This window comes from Crocuta crocuta, unplaced genomic scaffold (assembly GCF_008692635.1).
Source record: "Crocuta crocuta isolate KB4526 unplaced genomic scaffold, BGI_CrCroc_1.0 scaffold288, whole genome shotgun sequence".
NCBI lineage: Eukaryota > Metazoa > Chordata > Mammalia > Carnivora > Hyaenidae > Crocuta > Crocuta crocuta.
Genome location: NW_027532607.1, coordinates 6,439,682 through 6,459,744, shown reverse-complemented (window position 1 = coordinate 6,459,744; position 20,063 = coordinate 6,439,682). Strand labels below are relative to the sequence as shown.

Below are 20,063 nucleotides of genomic sequence, written 5' to 3'. Positions count from 1 at the left end.
CCTGGGTAAAGCCACGGAATGCTTGCAAGTCTAAGATGACCCATGTCTAAAGGAGGGAAGGGGAGCCTGGGGGGCTCAGTCAGGTCACAGGGCTTCGGCTCAGGTCATGATCTCCCCGTGGGTGAGTTGGAAACCCCCATCAGATTCTCAGCTGTCAGCGCACAGAGCCTGCTTCAGCTCTGTCTCCCTCACTCTGGCCCTCCCCTGCTCGCTCTCTCTCTCTGTGTCTCTCTCAAAAATAAACACTTAAAAAATTAGAAATGAGAGATAATATCAGTGCCCACTTGGCAGTGTCGTTAGGAAGATTAAATGAGTTCATTGTAAAGTGCCTAGACCCGTACCTGGCCCATGGCGTTTCAGAGCATATGAATCCCGGGTTTACTCCCTCCACTCTGGACACCCTGACTTCCCAGCGCTTCCTCAATCCTACCAGGCATGCGCACTCCTGCCTCAGGACTGGAATTCAGACAGCGAGATTCTACTGCCTCCTAATTATCCGGTTTGCTTTCTCACTTCTTTCAAGTTTCTGCTCAATTCTTACCTTGTATCTACGGCCAACCCCAACCATCCTGTAAAAAAGGAGTGCTTGGCACTTCCTGTGTCCTTTACCTGATTTATTTTTTCTCCATAGTAGCAATCATCATTTATTATATACGTAAGTCCTTATTTATTTAATGCCCATATTCCTGCCACTAGAATGCAGGGGTTTTGTTTTCGCCCCTCCTTTACCAATGGTCCCAAGTGTGGCTCACACACAGAAGATTCTCAGTATTATGAGTAGTGAACCGGGAACACTTGAATATGTAAATTGAAGATCATTCTCACGAGGATTTCCTGGTGGCGACGCACAGCGTAGAGCTTGGTACAGCAGATAAACTGGCTGAAGACCATTTCATGGAAATATTGGGTCCTTTCAAAGTGGGAATGGGATTGAAATCTTCCTTCTGGAAACGAATGTATGACATACATACTAAGTAATAAACCATATCAAAACGTAATATGAGAATTTTTTAATATCAAGGTTAATTTACCTTGCATTTTTAAAAATCTATTTATCGTCAAGTTAGCTAACATACAGTGTAGTCTTGGCTTCAGGAGTAGATTCTCGTGATTCATTGCTTGCATATGACCCCCAGTGCTCATTCCAACAAGTGACATTCTCAATGCCCATCAACTATTTTCTCCATCCCCCTCTCCCCCACCCCCATAAACCCTCAGTTTGTTCTCTGTATTAATAGTCTTAATTTGCATTTATATTAATTCTATGACTTTTCATGATTCCATTCTTTCACCAAGACATTTGTTTTTTTCAGCTTTGTATTTATTTTAATCGTGTATATTTTTATTTCGTATGCCTTTGAAAAAATTCTTAGTAATAAATTGTAAGCCTCTGCTACTAGTCTTTTTTCTCCCCCCAGTGAAACATAAATTTAACCTGGAAGAATACAGCCTCTCCCAGTGCACATTGGAAAAGGTGGGTCAGCTTTTATGGTGTTGTATCATTCCTGTAAATTTCACATGAAAGTAACATGCATATTTCCTGTTTATTTGGAAGACAATCAACAATTTGGTAATTGTTTTTCCTTCTGCTGCGTCTCCTATTTAGGTATTTTCAGAGCTTTCTAAGGAACAGGAGCTGGGGAACTTTGAAGAAGAAATTGACACAGACATGAGATGGGAACTCCTCTCTCCTTCAGATGACTCTTAAAAGCTCAAATCTACTGATTCTTTGTGTCATATAAGCTTATGTTATATGTTATAATTGGCAGTACGCATAATTTTAAAAATGATTAACATCAATATAAGGTATATTTTGTATTTTTAGTTAACAAATGAATAAATTTCAAAATTATTCTTCTACGTAAATTTAGGGATAATAGAAAATCTGTGATAAAGGCAAGACAAAGTGTTAATAATGTACTTAAAGTCCAGGCGCCAGGTATTGTGAAAATAAAATCACAAATTTGGAAATTTTTTGAAGTACAATTTCAAACATGGCACATAATTTTGAAATATCACATTTACTAAAAACTCCCCTTGCCGCAATATGTGCTACATGCCCATTTGGGATGCATGAGGTTTATGGGTTTGCCGTAAAACACAAGTAAAATTCAAGAGTCTTCCTCTGAAACCTTTTCAGAAATTGTTTTGAAATTCACAGAGTGAGGGATCCCTCGAACTCACAAATGAACAAACACGTGCCTCAGAAAAGCAGTTCAAAAAAACTTTTTGAAAATAGGGGCACCACGGCATTTGTTCAGATTTTTAAAAATTTTGAATATGTTATTTTATGATTGTGGGAGGTGCTGATTTCTCACCAGCTCATTAGTAGTTTTCTGTGTACAGTTGATCCTTGAACAACATGAGGATTAGGAGTGCCCAACCCCCATGTAGTCAAAAATCCACATATAACTTTTGACTCCCCTAAAACTTAGCCACTTATAACCTACAGCTGACCAGAAGCCTTCCCGATACCATAAGCAGACAATTAACACATATTTTGTATGTCATATGTTTTATATGCTGTGTTCTTGCAATAAGTAAGCTAGAGAAAAGACAATGTTATTAAGAAAACCATAAGGAAAAATACGTATACTGTACTGTATGGTAAAAGATCCATATGGAGGTAAAACTGCACAGTTAAAACCCACATAGTTCAAGGGTCAACTGTATCTTCTGCTATTTTAAAATCACTTCCCTCTTACATATGTATATGTACATGTGTTTATATCTGTATACACACATGCATCATTTTTCTTACTAAATTTTTAAAAATATATATGAGCTTTACATGTACCTTAATTTTTTTTCTTAAACAATAGTTATTTCATTTTGAATATCACCAGAAAATTTTTTGAAGACCAAACAATATTCCTGATATCCTTTTTTTGGTGATATGTTTTATAACTTGAAACAAATTGTGATACTCATTGAAGAACATTTGTATAATGGAGAAAAATATAGAAATTGAATAAAATTAAAGAATCACCACACTTTCTCCATACCAAAAAAAAAAAAAATCAGCTTCTTTTTTCTTTAGTGAACTTTTTTATTTAGGTGGAATCATAGTGTGCCTAATTTCTTAATTAAACATATGTGCATATTTACTGATATAACATTGAAATTGTTTTAATTTACTTTTAAACCTATGATGGAGTTCCAGTTTTCTATGTTTGCATTTTATTTTGTGTTAATTATTTGTATTCTTTGTTCGTTCATTTTTGTGCTTTAATCTTTTTCGTGTCCATTTTGTAAACTTTCATACAATTAAATATTTTATCTGCATATATTACATATACCATAATTATATCTGGAACATTATATTTCTAAACCCATGATAATTGATCTTACTGTTTATTCAGGACCCTTCACACCCTGTAAAGACAAATTTATATCATAATGAGAATTGCATTTAAATTATTTCTAAAACTCAAGCAATAAATTCTCTTGTCTTGCTCAGATGTTTAAGACCACAACGTATATAACCCTTTCACGTAATGATATGATGAAATCTTTGTTTCTATTCATTATAAGTTATAAATGTTCTCAAGTGTTGTAGAAATATGTTTACAAAGGACTGAATCACCAATATCAGATGTTTTGTAAATATTTTAAAAGATTAAACTGGACATGATTTGCTAAAACCATCATAATATACTTGTTTTTGAAAACATGGGTTTCTATTAGAAATATGTTCAAAAGCAGATACAAGGATATGAAAAGAGAAGGAGATCAGAGTAAAACAAAAGATTTTTTAAAAAGGAAAAATAGTTGTATCATCTCTAACTCTATTGTAGACAGGTCTTGTGTTGGTTTTGCTCTTTATTTTCCTACTATACCCTTTCCAGGGGAGGCTGACCACCGTGGACTGCTTCACCAAGTCCCCACTTTCATGGTTGGCTTCCACCTGGGTCTAACCAATCTGACAGGAAAGAGCAACAATAGATGCAAAGGTGGAAGAGGAGAGAGGTCAGAGGATCTCTTCCCTCTTGCTCTCATGTTCATTCCCGATCTCAAGCAGTAGATGTATTCTTCCAGGCTTAGAGCCTTTGCCCTCCACCTGTTACATGTACTTGCTTCTGGCCCCTCTAACACTATTGACCCCAGGAATGTCCTGTTCTCACCTCATCTTCACTCAGGCTCCAACAATTCATCCAATTACCATTTAAGGTGTCTGTTCCTAGCAGTTCTTGGCTCTACTGGCTTCTGTTTCAGGTAAGCTGATCTTGGCTACAATTCTCTATATTCACTTGCAATAATAATAATTTTTATTATTATTTATATATTATATTTTATATATAATATAATAATATATATTCATATATATTATATATAATATATCTATATATAATATAATGATATATATTCATCTATGTATGAATATATATATAAAGAATGTCTCTGCTCCCAGTTTCTTCTAATATTTGGTCTTGGACCCCAGTTCCCGACACAGAGCTCCGAAGACCCTGAATTTCTTGGATGATAGAAGTATCTTTTGTTCTAATGAGATGACTCTGGTGGGCTCTAAGATCAGCACTGGTCATCAGAAAGACCAAGACATGGTTAGAAGCTTGGTAGTTTCAGCCCTACCCCTATTCTCCAGAGGTGAGAGAAGGGTTAGAAATTGAATTAATAGTCAATCACCCCTTTCTGATGAAGTCTTGATAAAAACCCCAAAAGTATAGGATTCAGGGAGCTTCCAAGCTTGTGAACACATCAATGTGCTGGGAAGGTGGTGGGTGTCTCCTAGTTCCTGGGTGACTGATGCTTCTGAGCTTGGAACCCTTCCAGAAGTTACCCCATGTATCTCTTCATCTGGTTATTCATCTGAATCCTTCATCATACTGTTTATTATATAATCAACCAGTAAATATAAGTAAGTGTTCCCTTGAGGTCTGTGAACTGTCCTAGCAAATTGTCAAACCCAAGGATGGAGTCATGGAAACTCCATTTGGAGCTGGAAGGCCAGAATCAGAGAAGGCAACAGGGACTTGGGGAAGTCTTGTGAGACAGGGCTGTTAACGTGTGGGATCTGACACTACAGACAGACAGCATCAGGATGAAATCAAATCATAGGACACCCAGCTGGTATTGGAGAATTGGTCAATATGGGAGGGGGGGAACCCCACACGTTTGGTGGCCAGAAGTGAAGTATGAAAGCAAAGGAAAACACAAAGGAAAAAAAAAAACCTTGTTGTTCCTAGACATTTGGTGTCAGTAAAGTGGAATTTGCTAGAACAGTTCTGGCTCATGGAAACGCATGATTTGGAAAGAGAAAGAAACAAGGGCAGGGATGAGGGGCCCTGATCCCTGAATGGCTACCTAGTCACTCATGGCATAAAACTGTAACTGTTCTTCTTCAGTGGAATTAGAGATGAGAGTAGACCCAACTCCTAAGGAACTGGCTCTTTGGACGTTGGATACGTAAGGAAGTGGAAAATAACAAGCATGCTAAATATGCAATCTCTTGGTTTATCATTATCTGTCATAGCTAAAATGAGAGAGAGTTCTGAGTTGGACCTTGATGCTGGAGCAAGTTCAAATCTGGATCAGTGTGAGCTTTGACCACTAGCCTCAACGCTGCCCACAGAGGGAAAAATTATGCCAGGAAACTGCCTCTTAAGCCTTCTGATCACCAAAAAGGTAGTCAGTGTGGTGGAGGGCGAAACAAAAAAAAACAAATAAAACCAGGGGATATCCTGTGAAGGAGATGTCTCATGTTGTGGATCAAATTATCATCTTCCTGAGGAATCTTTACAAAGACAGACTGTGAGGGTAACTAATTTGGGGGCTATGTCTTTGGTTTTGAATGCTGCAGAGGGGAAGAGCTTGTTTGGTTTGATGCAGGATCTGCAGTCCACTACTGAACAACCACAGAGGGTTATATGTGATTCGGACACACAGACGGTTATTCCTGAAGAATCGACTCCTAGGAGACTGGATAAAAGCCACCATAAGGTGTGCTTACCTGAGAAGGAGGACTGCCCAATTCCCCCTATACCTGCCAAGTGAATCACTTCAGATGAAGCAACTGATATGCTTTATGGGCAAATCAAGTGGGATTCACCCACTGAATATGCCCGTTATCAGGTTATGGTAAATGCTGTGATTAAGGAGACCCCTGTTCCATAGACATCCTATGTGACATTACTCTTGCAAAACCGAATAGTCTGAGAAGCTTTATCCATTTTTGCTCTCTCAGCTTCCCCATTTGGATCTTCCTGATACCAAGGTCACCAAAGTAATTAAAAAGAAAATGGGAGAGACAGAAAGGAAAATCAAGGGACCCCACCCAGCAGTGTGGACGTCTTTAGATGGTTACTGAAAATTCAGAGGGATGAATGTGGTGGACATGGACAGTGTTGAAACAAAGAAGTACATGCAGCATTATTGAAGCTTGCATCGACCGGTGAGACTCCCCATGGGTCCCCCAATATAAGAAGGCCCCCAGACAAGTTCTCTCCATTTATCCCACTTTGGAAGAATTTTAAAAGCCAGACAGCAAAGAGAAACACCATCCAGAATTGCCTGGGATATTGGGTAAGCAGATTAATCAAAGTAAATATTGGAGAGGCCAGAGTCTTCTGGCCAAGTCTGGTGGGGACCCAAGGCCACATGCACACACATGTATGGATAAAATGGCCAGGGAGGGGAAGAGGAGGAGAAGAAACATTTTCTTGGACTCCTTGGCACAGGAGTCAATGTACTGTGATTTGAAATCTATTGGTAGGGGCGCTTGGGTGGCTCAGTCAGTTAAGCGTCTTTAGCTCAGGTCGGGATCTCATGGTTCGTGGGTTCGAGCCCCGCGTCGGGCTCTGTGCTGACTGCCAGCTCAGAGCCTGGAGCCTGTTTCAGATTCTGTATCTCCCTCTCTCACCCTCCCCTGCTCACACTGTCTCTCTCTCTCTCTCTCTCTCTCTCATAAATAAACAAAACATTAAAAAGTTGAAATATATTGGTAATGTCTTAATAGCAGCTTAATTTAAATCAAGAAGATATAGAAATTAAAATGTTGATGGGATTAAGGTGAAAGTTTATATGAAAATTGGGATTTTTGAACAAACTTTATGTGAGGTGGCTAGTTCCCCTTTACTTGAATGTACTACTGGGGTGGATATTAGGTCCAACTAGCAATTACTTCCCCTACCTAATGTTGGAAACAGAAGGCATGACCATCCCCCCTCAGGCCAGTCTTAACTGGACACACTAAATGGGAACCAGTAGAATTTCTTGAGCCCACTCAAGTCGTTAATTTAAATTTATTTCTCTTTTTTTTAATGTTTTATTTATTTCTAAGAGAGAGAGAGAGAGAGAGCGTGAGCAGGGGAGGGTCAGAGAGAGAGGGAGTCACAGACTGAAACAGGCTCCAGGCTCTGAGCTGGCAGTCAGCACAGAGCCCGACGCGGGGCTCAAACCCATGAACCGCGAGATCATGACCTAAGTGAAAGTCGGACGCTTAACCGACTAAGCCACCCAGGCGCCCCTCAAGTCGTTAATTTAAAACAATGCAGAATACCTGGTGGGCAAAAAGATTACCTCTTTAATTAATGACATGTTAGAAGCTGGAGTTCTGGTATCAATGAATTCTCTGTATAATAGCCCTGTGTGGCCTGTGGAAAAGTCTTTATAGCTCATGGAGATGAACAGTGGACCACTACATCAGCACTTCCAGACATGGCTTCAACCATCCACAAAATACAACAGGTACCCAGTGATTTTTTTTTTTTCCAAATACTTTCTTCTCTATCTCAGTCTTGGAGAAGAGCCAACCATAGTTCGTTTTCACATGGGAAGGATCCCAGTTCACATTTGCTGTGCTGTCACGGGTCATCGGAACTCAGCAGCTCACTGTCATAATTTGGTCAGAAGAGATTCAGACCTGATACAGGTCTCCAGGGTAATAATACACCATATTGGTGATATGATAGTATGGGAAACTGAAGAGAAGTCTTGGGACTGATTTGAATGCAATGATGACTCACAGACCCAACCAAGACTGATTAATAAATCCAGCAAAGGTCCAAGAACCTGCCCTAGTGATAACATTCTTAGGAATGCCCTGGGCAGGAGCCACAGAGAATGTTCTGCAAGTGACGATTTCTCCCCACCCTTAGGACTGAACAGGAAGCCCAGTGTTTGGTGCTTTATTTGGGTTTGGGGGGATGCATATCCCCCATCTAGGAATATTGCTAGGTCCTTGAAAGAAAGCCATATGTGAGTGGGGACCTAAATAAAAGTATGATATATCTGAATTATAAAAAGTGATAGGTTTCTCCTTTGATCCAGACCTCAAGGCTGTGGTTTGCTCTGAAGCATCAATCTCCAGTGGGTCTAGGAAACATCACTGATTTTCAGTTTGTTTGGCTTTTTCTTATTGTTAGAAGCCAGATGACTTCCAAAGTGTTTTACCTGTCAGAGGTAAAGAAACTTAATTTTAAATCTTAATGGTTTAAATCTTAAAATTTAAATTTGAATACCCACCTCAGGCTAGGGGCTACCATATTGGATAATGGGTTTTTAAAGTTAGTCAGGATTTCAGACCTCATCCTAAGTGATAAGATTTCAAGGGAACTGAGTTCTGATCATCCCTCTCTCTTCTTCCATATTATTGCTGTGACATTTTAGTCCCTATTGTGACTAACATCTCCCTCCTACCCCAAACACAAATTAATCTTTGTCACCATTACTTTGCACAATCATATTTGTTTAGTTTATCAGTATAATTACTAGTTTTCAACATCCAACTACTTCCTTCTGTGTTCAATCTTTTTCTTCTTGAGGGGTGTCTATTAGTTCTTTCCGAGATGTCTATAAAAGAGCAATCTCAGGGGCACCTGGGTGGCTCAGTCGGTTAAGCATCTGACTTCAGCTCAGGTCATGGTCTTGTGGTTCACAAGTTCATGCTCCACATGAGGCTCTGTGCTGACAGCTCAACGGCTGGAACCTGCTTTGGATTCTGTGTCTCCCTTTCTCTCTGCCCCTCCCCAACTCACACTCTATCTTTCTCTCTCTCTTTCAAAAATGAATAAACATTAAAAAATTAAAATATTTAAATATTAAAATAAAAAACACAATCTCAGATTTTGTTTAAGGATATGACTGTTTTATTCTTACACATGAATTCTATTTTAGCTGGCTTATCAGTCAGCCTTTGCTAAACCACCTGAAATTTAACTGGCTTAAAATAGCAATCTTATTTTACCTCTGTTTTCCTGTTTCATTTCTGGCATCTGGCTATTTATTTTTGTTTGAATTTGATATCTATTTTTGTTATATTTTATTCATGCATTTTAAGTCTTCCTTGAGAGAACAAACACATCAGCATCACCCAGCAATTGGTAGAAATCTTGTGATTGTCTTAAAATTATACCATGTGCTTTTTTGGATCAATTAAAAGGTAATTGGTCCAACATTTTCTCCAGCTTTTTAAGTGTTACACTAAGCAAACTAGGAAACTTGGAAGAGTAGTTGGGGGGTGGGTTTAGAAGAGTAACAACTGTACATTGTAAATATTTTTAGGTAACAGAATAGATTTTTGTTTGAAGTTTTCACTATTTTTTACAAAACGGCTGAGCATCTGTGCTTCTTATATAAGAGTAAATAATTTGTGGATATGGGGAGTTAATCAAATGTCTAAATATATATATCTATATATAGCCAAAAATTAGTAGCCAATTAGTAGCCAAAAATGTTGTGGATTGAAGCTTGGATTTTCTAATCTATACTGGAGGAGCCAAATTCCCCAGGCTCCATTCAGGCATTCTGCACTGAGATTGGCATCCACCATTACTAACAAACTCCCTTTTCACAGACTTCCCTGGGATATTCCCCCACTGTCAACAAAATCAAGGAGGAAATCAATGGCAGTATTGCTCAGTTCTTTCAAACCCAGTGAGCTGTGTGCAGCTTCTATAAATCTATCGATAGCTTCGATGTACTTATAACTGGTGATGTGCCGATAACTGATGATTATGTTCAACAAACCCCAGGCTGAACAGGCTTATATAAAGTAAAAAAATTAAAAAATAAATAAAGGAGAGAAACCTGTGTAGACCCAATGGCTTTACACATTCAAAATTGGTGAATACAAGTAAAAATATGAAGTCATATTTAATTGTACATTAGGCAAATCACCTTTTGTAAAAAGAACAAAATAGCAAAACTCTTACAAAATTCAACACATTTTGTATTGCTATTTTTGTTTCCGAGCTATGAGCTGACACAAAAATAGCTCCGTGTCCTGAGTTTGAGTAACTCATTTTGTCCAGTAACTATGTTTTTCCTTTCTTGCTCATTTTAAGTATCTTCAAGTCATTCATGACTTAATCAGTTTCAGTAGCCATTGATACCTTTATTGATCCACCAATGATTTAAATCATCAATAAACAACTTCTGGAAAATAGGCTCTTTTGGGCCATCAGTTCAGAGGCAAGCTTCACAGATTTTCCTTCTGTTTTAAAGAGTCCTACCAACCTCTGCAGGGCTCTCGGCATGCCTTGAGAGTTGCTAACATGCCTAAGGAAAACTTCTTCCATTCTTCTGACAGTGATGTCAAAACTCTTAACACCATCCTCAGTTGCCAAGCACATCTGTTGGTCTGTTCTTAGAACTTGCTTCCCACTTGACAGGAAAGAAAGAAATCTTAACTCTTAGAGGTGAAATCTTTATGCTTCTTATTTAAAATTTTGCTTAGCCCTCTCTTTCACCTCCCTTTTTTCTTGTGACAAAGAAACTCTCCCTTCTCCTGTTCAAGTCTCTTCTCTCATCTGGTTCAGACCCATGCCCTTCTTGTCCACCTCCCACTAAGAAAAGGCAATGCTCCATCTGTTACTGAATTTCTCCTGGATTATCAGCATTTCCAGTTTTACTTTCCCTTCTAAATACCATCTTTTAAAGAAATCTACTCTGGGTGGCTCAGTCTGTTGAGCATCCAACTTTGGCTCAGGTCCTGATCCAATGGTTTGTGGGTTTGAGCCCCGTGTAGGGGCTCTGTGTGGACAGCTCAGAGCCTGAGCCTGCCTCGGATTCAGTGTCTCCCTCTCTCTCTCTCTGCCCCTCCCCTGCTCAAGCTCTATCTTTCTCTCTCTCAAAAATAAATAAACATTAAAAAATAAATAAATAAAATAAAATCTGGTTTGTCTGATATAAATATGGCTACTGCAGCTTTTTTTTGAGGTACATTGGCATGATAGATGGTTCTCCATCCCCTTACTTTCAATCTGCAAGTATCTTTATGTCTAAAATGAGTCTCTTGTAGGCAGCATATAGATAAGTCTTGTTTTTATATCCATTCTGATACCCTATGTCTTTTGACTGGAGCATTTCGTCCATTTGTATTCAGAGTAATTATTGACAGATATGAATTTACTGCCATTGTGTTACTTGTAGAGATGGTGTTTCTGGTGATGCTCTCTGGTCCTTTTTAGTCTTTGTTACTTTTGGTCTTTTTTTGCTTTCTCCACTCGAAGAGGACCCCCCTCCCCTTAAAATTTCTTGTAGAGCTCATTCAGTGGTCACAAACCCCTTTAGGTTTTGTTTCTCTGGGAAACTTTATCTCTCCTTCTATTTTGAATGACAGCCTTGCTGCATAGAGTATTCTTGGTTACATATTTTTCCCATTCAGCATGTTGAATATATCTTTCCACTCCTTTCTGGCCTCCCAGGTTTCTGGCCTCCCAGGTTTCTGTGGACAGATTTGCTGCAAACCTTATATGTCATTCCTTGTAGGTTAAGGACTTTTTTCCCTTGCTGCCCTCAGGATTCTTTCCTTGTTTGTGTATTTTGTGAATTTGACTGATATGTCTTGGCAATGACTAGCTTTTATTGAATTTATAATGGTTCTCTGTGCTTCTTGGATTTTGATGTCTGTGTCTTTCCCCAGATCAGGGAAATTTTCAGCTATAATTTGTTCACATAAACCTCTGGCCCTTTTTTCTCTGTCTTCATCTTCTGAGATTCCTATGATATGAATGTTATTATGTTTTAATAAACATAAGTCTGCCTAAGTCCCTAAGTCTGCCTTCATGATCCCTGACCTTTGTTTCCCTCTTCTTTTCAGTTTCATTATTTTCCATAATTTTATCTTCTATATTGCTGATTCGCTCCTCTGCCTCATCCATCTTTGTGTTTATGGCCTCCATTTGGGTTTCCATTTCGGTTATAGCATTTTTAATTTTGGCCTGACTAGAATTAGTTATTTTATCTCTGCAGAAAGGGATTCTCTGATGTCTTCTATGCCTTTTCAAGCCCAGCTCCTACCCTTATAATCATTGTTTTAAATTCTACTTCAGATATTTTACTTATATCTGCATTAATTAAATCCCTGGCCGTTACTTTTTCTTTCTTTTGAGGTGAATTCCTCCAACTTACCATTTTAGAGGAAGAAAACAACAACAATAATTAAAATAATAATAATAATCATAGAATGAAATAAAAATTGAAAAATTTTAAAAAATCAAATAAAGGAAGCTAGATCCTAGGTGTGTTTCGGTCTGCTTGTTAACAGAAGCTTGATAACAAAGAGAGAGAGAGAGAAGAAAAAAGAGTGGAAAAAATAATAAATAATATGATAAAATAAAAGTTTTAAAAATTTTGCCCTTTCTGTGTCCAAGAAACAAAAGAAAAGAAAAACAACAGCAATAAAAACAAAAGCAACAACAAAAACAAACAAATGAACAAACAAAAAAACCCAAATGAAGCTAGATCCAGTTTCTCCTAGAGCTGAAACTTTGCAGCACTCTATGGTCAGCAGATAAGTGCATGGAGAGGGATTTGTTAGTCCTCTGGGGAAGGGGCCTGCTGCTCTAATTCTCAGGTGGGCTTGCCCTAGTGGAGATGTGCCTCGCACAGGGTTGTGGGTCTTGGTGTAATGGCTCCATTCTCCACTTGGTGGTCGTGTTTAACTCACCGGGTTTGATCAGTGTTGGTGGGCAAATGGTGAAAATGACTTCACTCCACTCTCCAGAGCACGAAGTCACCCCTTCTATGTCCCCTGTTTCTGTCAGCTCCCTGCCTTATTCCTTCTGTCTGAGCTGTCTGCCTACCAGGCAGCATCTCCCTCCAGAGTTTTATCACAGGCATGGCTGTGTTTCAAAACCCCACACTTCAGAGACCCCTGCAGCTCAGACCCACAGTGATTTTCTGGGAGGGTCTCATCACAGTGTGCCAGCTTCTACCAGGAAATGGTCATATCACCATGCAGTGACAGCAGCTCAAAGTTTATGGTAAATCCCAACACAAAGCCAGAGCCAGAGTTTGCTGCCCTCAGTTGGAGTCTTTGTCCCTATGTGGTATGGTGGCTCGATGGTTGGTACCTTCTGGGTCTTTTGCTCACAGAAAGGCCATATCACCTCTGCCAAGCAGGGGAAGTGCTTCTCCCCCATGTGACCCAGGGGATCATCACACCACACTGCCCCACTCCTGGGTCTCTGCCCTGCTTCCTCGCTGGAGCACCACCAGGTGCTGACTTCTGAAACTCCAGACCCTGTGCTCCACTCTTTATAGGAAACTGGTGGTATTGCAACCATCTCCTTTTCCCCCATGCATGGCTTCAGGGAACAGTTTTCTTATGCTGTCCCTTGCATGCTTTCACTCTTTCTCTCCACCTGCTTTCAGGGGGAGTGTTTTCTTTTGCAAACTGGATAAGCTGCTCTCTCTCCCCTCTGTATTTCTCCCCTCTATAAAAACGACTCTCTCCCCTCTGTGGCACCATGCTCTTCTCTCCTCTAGTTCACCTCTGCACACCATGTACCTGTCGCATTCTCTCCCTCAAATTACACAGATTGTTCTGTTAAGCCTCAGATTGATTTCCTAGATGTTTAAAATGGTTTGATGTTGATCTAGCTGAGTTTGAGGGACGAGACAAGCCCAGGGTCCCCTTACTACTCTGTCATCTGAACTTCCCCTCATAACATATTATTTTTTAGATAAATGATTTAAGATATTTTTAGTCATAGTAAAAAACAAAAGCATAAACAAAAAAAATCCAGAATGACAGAGCAACAGAAATATAGGCAGAAAAAAATGAATAGATTTATTAGTCAATTTACAAATGTCCAGAGATTATATTAAAATATGCTTGACATCACAAGTAACCTAAGAAATGTATGGTAAGTCATTAAGGGGGTATTATTATTTTATCAATCAGATTAGTAATTTTTAAAAGTAACTATAATTTCCAGGGTAAGCTGTGTGAAATAGACAAAGAGGATTAAGAGTGCATTTACCTTGATGAGCACTGATTAATATATAGAATCATCACATCACCATATTGTACACCTGAAACTAATAAAACACTGTATGTTAATTATACTTGAATAAAAAATACCCATAAATTCCAATTTTGCCAAGGCTGTGGAGGGTATAATAGCTAGCATTTTAATGAGTGTTCACTCAGTGCTAGGTACTGTGCAAAATACATGTGTTGTTTCCTTTAATCCCTACTCTACCCCCAAATTCTAAAGTTTCAAATCCTAAAAGACTCTTTTTCTTTTTTTAATGTTTTATTTATTTCTAGGAGAGAGAGAGAGAGAGACAGCGTGAGCAGGGGAGGGTCAGAGAGAGAGGGAGTCACAGACTGAAACAGGCTCCAGGCTCTGAGCTGGCAGTCAGCACAGAGCCCGACGCGGGGCTCGAACCCACGAACCGCGAGATCATGACCTAAGCGAAAGTCGGACGCTTAACCGACTAAGCCACCCAGGCGCCCCCAAATCCTAAAAGACTCTTTTGCATAGGAGTGTGACCTCTGTATCTTACAGGTGAGGAAACTGAGGCTTCCTGGGTGAGTCTCTTACTCAGCATTGCATAGCTGGTAAGTAGAACTCAGGTTTGTTTGTTTTTTTAAATGTTTTTTTATTTATTCTTAACAGAGAAAGAGCATGAGCATGAGCAGGGAGGGCCACAGAGAGAGTGAGACACAGAATCCGAAGCAGGCTCCAGGCTCTGAGCTGTCAACACAGAGCCCAACGCGGGGCTCGAACCCACGAACCGTGAGATCATGACCCAAGCAAAAGTCGGATGCTCAACCGATTGGGCCACCCAAGTGCCCCAGAACTCAGGTTTCAAGGTCAGATATGCTGGCAGACTTATCCACATGGGATGGAATCTAGTCACAGAAATAGCAGGTCATAGGGGGAAGGTATTTAGAGACTTAGGCTGATTTTTTACCTTGCCAGAGCAAGGCAGGTTCAAGTATGTTTGTCAGCATTTAAGGGTGATCACTAGTAGAATAAAAGACTAGAAAGTTCCTACCCAGGACTTTCCATATGAGAGGAGAAAAGGATAAGTGGAACCTAAGAAAAGGAACAGAGAACAAACATGATCAGTGTGGAAATGAAGAAAAAAGAAAAACCACAGGAAAGCTTAATTTGGAGATGGTATAATGAGATGACTGGATCAAATGATGTGGCTATCCCAGGAACTTCTGTCTCTCACAGGAAGTAGAAGATTCACAGACCAGTGAAAAGAAAAACAAAATTATACTACTTCAAGAGACATCCTGTAGACTGATAATAGAATTAGGTAAAAATATATCTGAGAAATGCAAATGGAAATAATAATCAAGGGCAAGAACATATCATACAAAGGATGTTTCAATGCAAAAGAGAGAGCACAAAACAGAACCAAGTAGAGTTGTTTCTAATATTTAAAAAACAAAAAAAAGAAATTTTTGGAGAGTATTTGCCAAAACCCAAATACAGCGAGGTGGCTGGGTCCGAGGAAAAACAGAACAGCAAAGTCTCTGGGAATCAAGCAGATGTCCCCAGCTTCTCTCTCTCTCTCTCTCTCTCTCTCTGCTGGGTGGCTCCACTCTTCTTTGTTTGCAAGTCAGGTTTTTCCGCCTGCTTTTGCACAAGTATTGAGGGCTGTAACCAAGTCCATGGTGCTATAATCAGCCAGGGAAAAATTCAAGAAGAATGCTTTACACCGCATGAAATCTATAAAGTTTCTAGCACTGGAGACTGTTGTTGCAAAATATATGAAGCAAAAAGCAAGATGAGTTGTAAAATATGTGCACCTAAGTGAGAATCATTGAATGAAGAGAGACACATACAAATGAGATACCAGAGCATTTGTTACTTAAGCCACAGACTGGAGACGGTCCGAGTTCTACCCAGGATCTGCTACTCACCTGCTGTGTGCTTTGGGGTACATTATTTAAACTCTCTGGGCTTCATTTTTCTCATCTGTAAAAAAAGGGGTGATTATAATAGTGCCTACCTGTAAGACTATTATGTGGATTAAGTGTGTTAATATGTAAGTGTGCCCTGTACATTTTAAGTGCCATGTGTGGCTGCTTAGTAATTACCTTTTGCATAAATTCAGTGTCATTTCATCTTCAAAATTCCAAGGGCATGATTTTTTTTTTAATTGGCAAGCTGATTCTAAAGCTTCTTTAGAAGAGTAAATACATGTGATGAATCAAGAACATGTTGAAAAGAAGATTAATGAGGGTGCTGTTGCTCTGTTACAGAGGTACAGAGATAACAGCGTGGCTATGTTGAAGCGAGAAACCAATATTCTGAAGGAAAAGAATAGTGTCTGAAGGGGAGTCGGAGGTCTAGGCTCCCAGTTATGGAATGAATAAGTCACAGGGATGAAAGGCACAGCATAGGGAATAAAGCCAATGGTATTATAATAGCGTTGTATGAACAGATGGCAGCTACATTGTGATGAGCACAGCATAACACACAGACTTACTGAATCACTATGTTGTACACTGGAAACTAACGCAACATTGTGTGACAACTATACTTCAGTTGAAAGGAAGGAAGGGAAGGAAGGGAAGGAAGGGAAGGAAGGAAGGAAGGAAGGAAGGAAGGAAGGAAGGAAGGAAGGAAGGAAGGAAGGAAGGAAGTGAAAATAAAGGAAAGGAAAAGAAAAGAAAATAGAGTCCAGAAACCAACAACTATTTTCTAGGGAAAAAGTTATTGAAAAACATTTCTTAGGGACGCCTGGGTGGCTTAGTCAGTGAAATGTTCAACTCTTGGTCTCAGTTAAGGTCATGATCTCGAGGCTGGTGAGTTTGAACCCTGTACTGGGCTCTGTGCTGATGGTGCAAGGTCTGCTTGGGATTCTCTCTCCCTCTCTCTCTCTCTGCCCCTCCCCTGCTTGTGCATGTTTTCTCTCTCTCTCTCAAAAGAAATAAATAAACTCAAAAAAGAAAGAAATGCATTTCCTAAATTATATTCTGTTTAAAAAATGCTGGTCGATGTTATTAAAAGTGATGATTTTGTATTTTCTACAGAAGGCAGCAGGCTTGCAGAAGCACCCAGCAAATTTGTTTTTTTCTTAACTTCCATAGTCTCATACATTCCATGTACTAATGAGTCCAGATCGGACTCATTTGTCTACTTTGTCTACTTTGCTTGCTGAACAATCTTTGGACTCACAATTAGCAAAAGAGTACACATGACTGAATAAACATCAAGGGATGGGAAATAGGTGAGGAAGATGTGATTATCGTGGAAAATGGGGCACAGATGAGTCTATTCAGTTTAAGAACTGCGTGCACAGCACACTATTTCTCCTTCAGTTGTGTATTCAGAAAGCATTCAGAAGTGCAGAAGCACCAAACAGACTTACAGACTGCAAGCAGAAAGAGTGTGGTCCTTTTTCACATTTCTTCTCTAGCCAAAAACAAACTGTGCATTACAAGGAGTTTTGGAATTGCCTTGTCTTAAACCAAAATGAAATGCTCAAAAAAGATAGAATGGCAGCTCTTACCTGTTAAAAAGGTTTCTTGAAAACTATGGAGGGGCGCCTGGGTGGCTCGGTCAGTTAAGTGTCCAACTTCAGCTCAGGTCATGATCTCACGTTTGGTGAGGTCGAGCCCCGCATTGGGCTCCTGGCTGTCAGCACAAATCCTCTGTCCCCCTTCTCTCTCTGCCTCTCCCCAACTCCTCCCTCTCTCAAAAATAAATAAACATTAGAAAAAAAGAAAAATATGAAAAACAGGACATACTAAAATCCAGAGAGTGGTTATAGAGAAAGGGGTTTGTCTGCTGGGACTTAGAGAAACAGCAAGCTGGTAGGTCATGGGAATGGCAGACACTCTTGCACGAGGCGGCTCAAAGGGTTTTCCTATTTTGCGCTTCCAGGAAGATGCTGTCGATGGCTCGCATGCAGCTGGGATGCAGATAAAAATTCAGACTTCATTGTTTTCCCCTGAAAAAATTACATCGCTTCATTGCCTATTTCTGTATCTCAGTCTTAAGAACTAAATTTCAGCGGAAGGTTCTGAGTTACTTTCTGACCTGATTGTATATTTCTAGCTATCATTTTTTTTTTAATCTTTTGTTTTTCATCCTCTCTCTGCTCTGCTTTTCTCCGAACTGTCTCTTTACTTATGTTTCTTTAAAAAGACTGTGCTGGGGGCCAGCTCTCCCATTAGGGCTTTGTATGAAAAAGCTAATTGAGAAAGACTAGATTCTCTTTGGTTTGATAGTTCCTAATGTTTTGATATGTCCAGCCAGCCATCTGCAACTACAAACTCCCTGCTGAGATGCTGGCCGGGAGACAAAGAAATGGAAAACTGCAGAGAAGTCACCATGTGATGTGAGCAGAGAGTTTTTGGCAGGCTGGCTGAATTAAGACCATAATCCTTTTCGGAAATCATTCTAAGACGGAACTATTCACAATAAACATAAAATTAAAAGCATGATGTAGTAGTGACCCAAAAGGAATGTGAATTCTTCTCCAGGACATGCAGAGACCTGTGGATGAACCGTTTCTAGATTCTTGCTCCAGCTTTCCTGAGAGTAAGTTAATCTCTAAAATTATGATTGTTTTGCATATAAAACTATAACTTACGACTTCTAATAGGGAATGCCAAACATTTGGATGGAACCTATTCAAGGCAGTAAATTATCTGTTGTTTTGATTTTCCCAAATCATCTAAGTATTTTCTGTTGTGTGGCTAAGTAACCAGTTGGAGAACTAAGTGGGGTTGGGTTTTTTTTGTTTTTTTTTCATTTTTATCCCATGACTAAAGTATGTGTGGACAAATGGCATATATTATCTAAAAGGTATTGGATGAATTGAAAGGAATGTTACTTTCTGTTGCCTCTTTGCAAGTAGGGGCTATTTCCCAAGTTATTAGAATTACTCTTTTTTGTTTGTTTTCAGTTTTACTGCCAGAGGATTTATAAGCATTGGGCGGGGGGGACACACAATTGTCTGAGTTTCTCATTGTTTTAGCTCGCTGGAGAAGATATTCAAGCAAACTTAGGGCAACATTTTCATTGAACTTGTTTATCATACTACATCTATAGGAGTCTTGATCTAATTTGTCATACAATGTGCTTATTTTCTGAATATGAGGGATTCTTTCTGGCAGGAAGTGACCGGCTTTTTACAGTCACGTTATTATTTCTAGATCACACAACTTCCTATTCAGAGCAACGTAAGCTAGTTAGAAGTTTTGTGCTACTGTGGTGACTAATAATTTTTCCCCCTGATATTTACATCAGGATGTGTCGTGGGGGGAAAGAAATCAGTCTTAACAGTCAGAAGTAAATACCCACAATCATGACAATTAGATCATGTTGATTTTTCTATATTCGTCAATATTTTCTAGCACATGCATTACTAAAGAAAGAAGGGCGAGTAGGCACGTGGACGATGCATTTAACCCTCTCAGATACCCTGACTTACAGGGATACTGATTCTTAATTGGTGATGTCGTAGTGTCATTTCAGTGGGGGTCTCCAGGCCATCACAGCCTGCTCTGATGGCTCTATGGTCAAGAGCTCATCCCCATAGCTTCTGAATCCCTTTGTTCCTTTTTGGACATTTTTTTAACATAAATCTATGCCCTCATTTGTTCCACAAACAACCCTTTGTGTCCTAAAGCCCTCGCCTTCATCTTGTTCTCGGTGTTCACGCTCTCAGACTCCTTGGGTGCTCCTTGTATTAATTTTCTGTTGCTGCTGTAATGGATGACCATGAACTTCATGGTGGAAAACAAAACAGATTTATCATCTTACAGTTTGAGAGGTGAGAAGTGTGATGTGAGTCTCACTGGATGAAAATCAAGCTGTTGGCAGGGTTGCCTTCCTTGGGGC

At 39.5% G+C, this 20,063-nt stretch overlaps 1 protein-coding gene across 1 annotated transcript in view; it reads left to right on the top strand.

Moving 5' to 3' along the window:
* Positions 1-2,788, top strand: part of ABCA6 (ATP binding cassette subfamily A member 6) — a 59,150-nt gene extending 56,362 nt beyond the window's left edge. Inside the window, exons 37-38 of the mRNA XM_077780366.1 lie at positions 1,419-1,474; positions 1,607-2,788. Of these exons, the coding sequence (XP_077636492.1) occupies positions 1,419-1,474; positions 1,607-1,708 (158 nt within the window). The 3' untranslated portion in view covers positions 1,709-2,788. The remainder of the gene's footprint in view (positions 1-1,418; positions 1,475-1,606) is intronic.
* Positions 2,789-20,063: the final 17,275 nt, after the last annotated feature.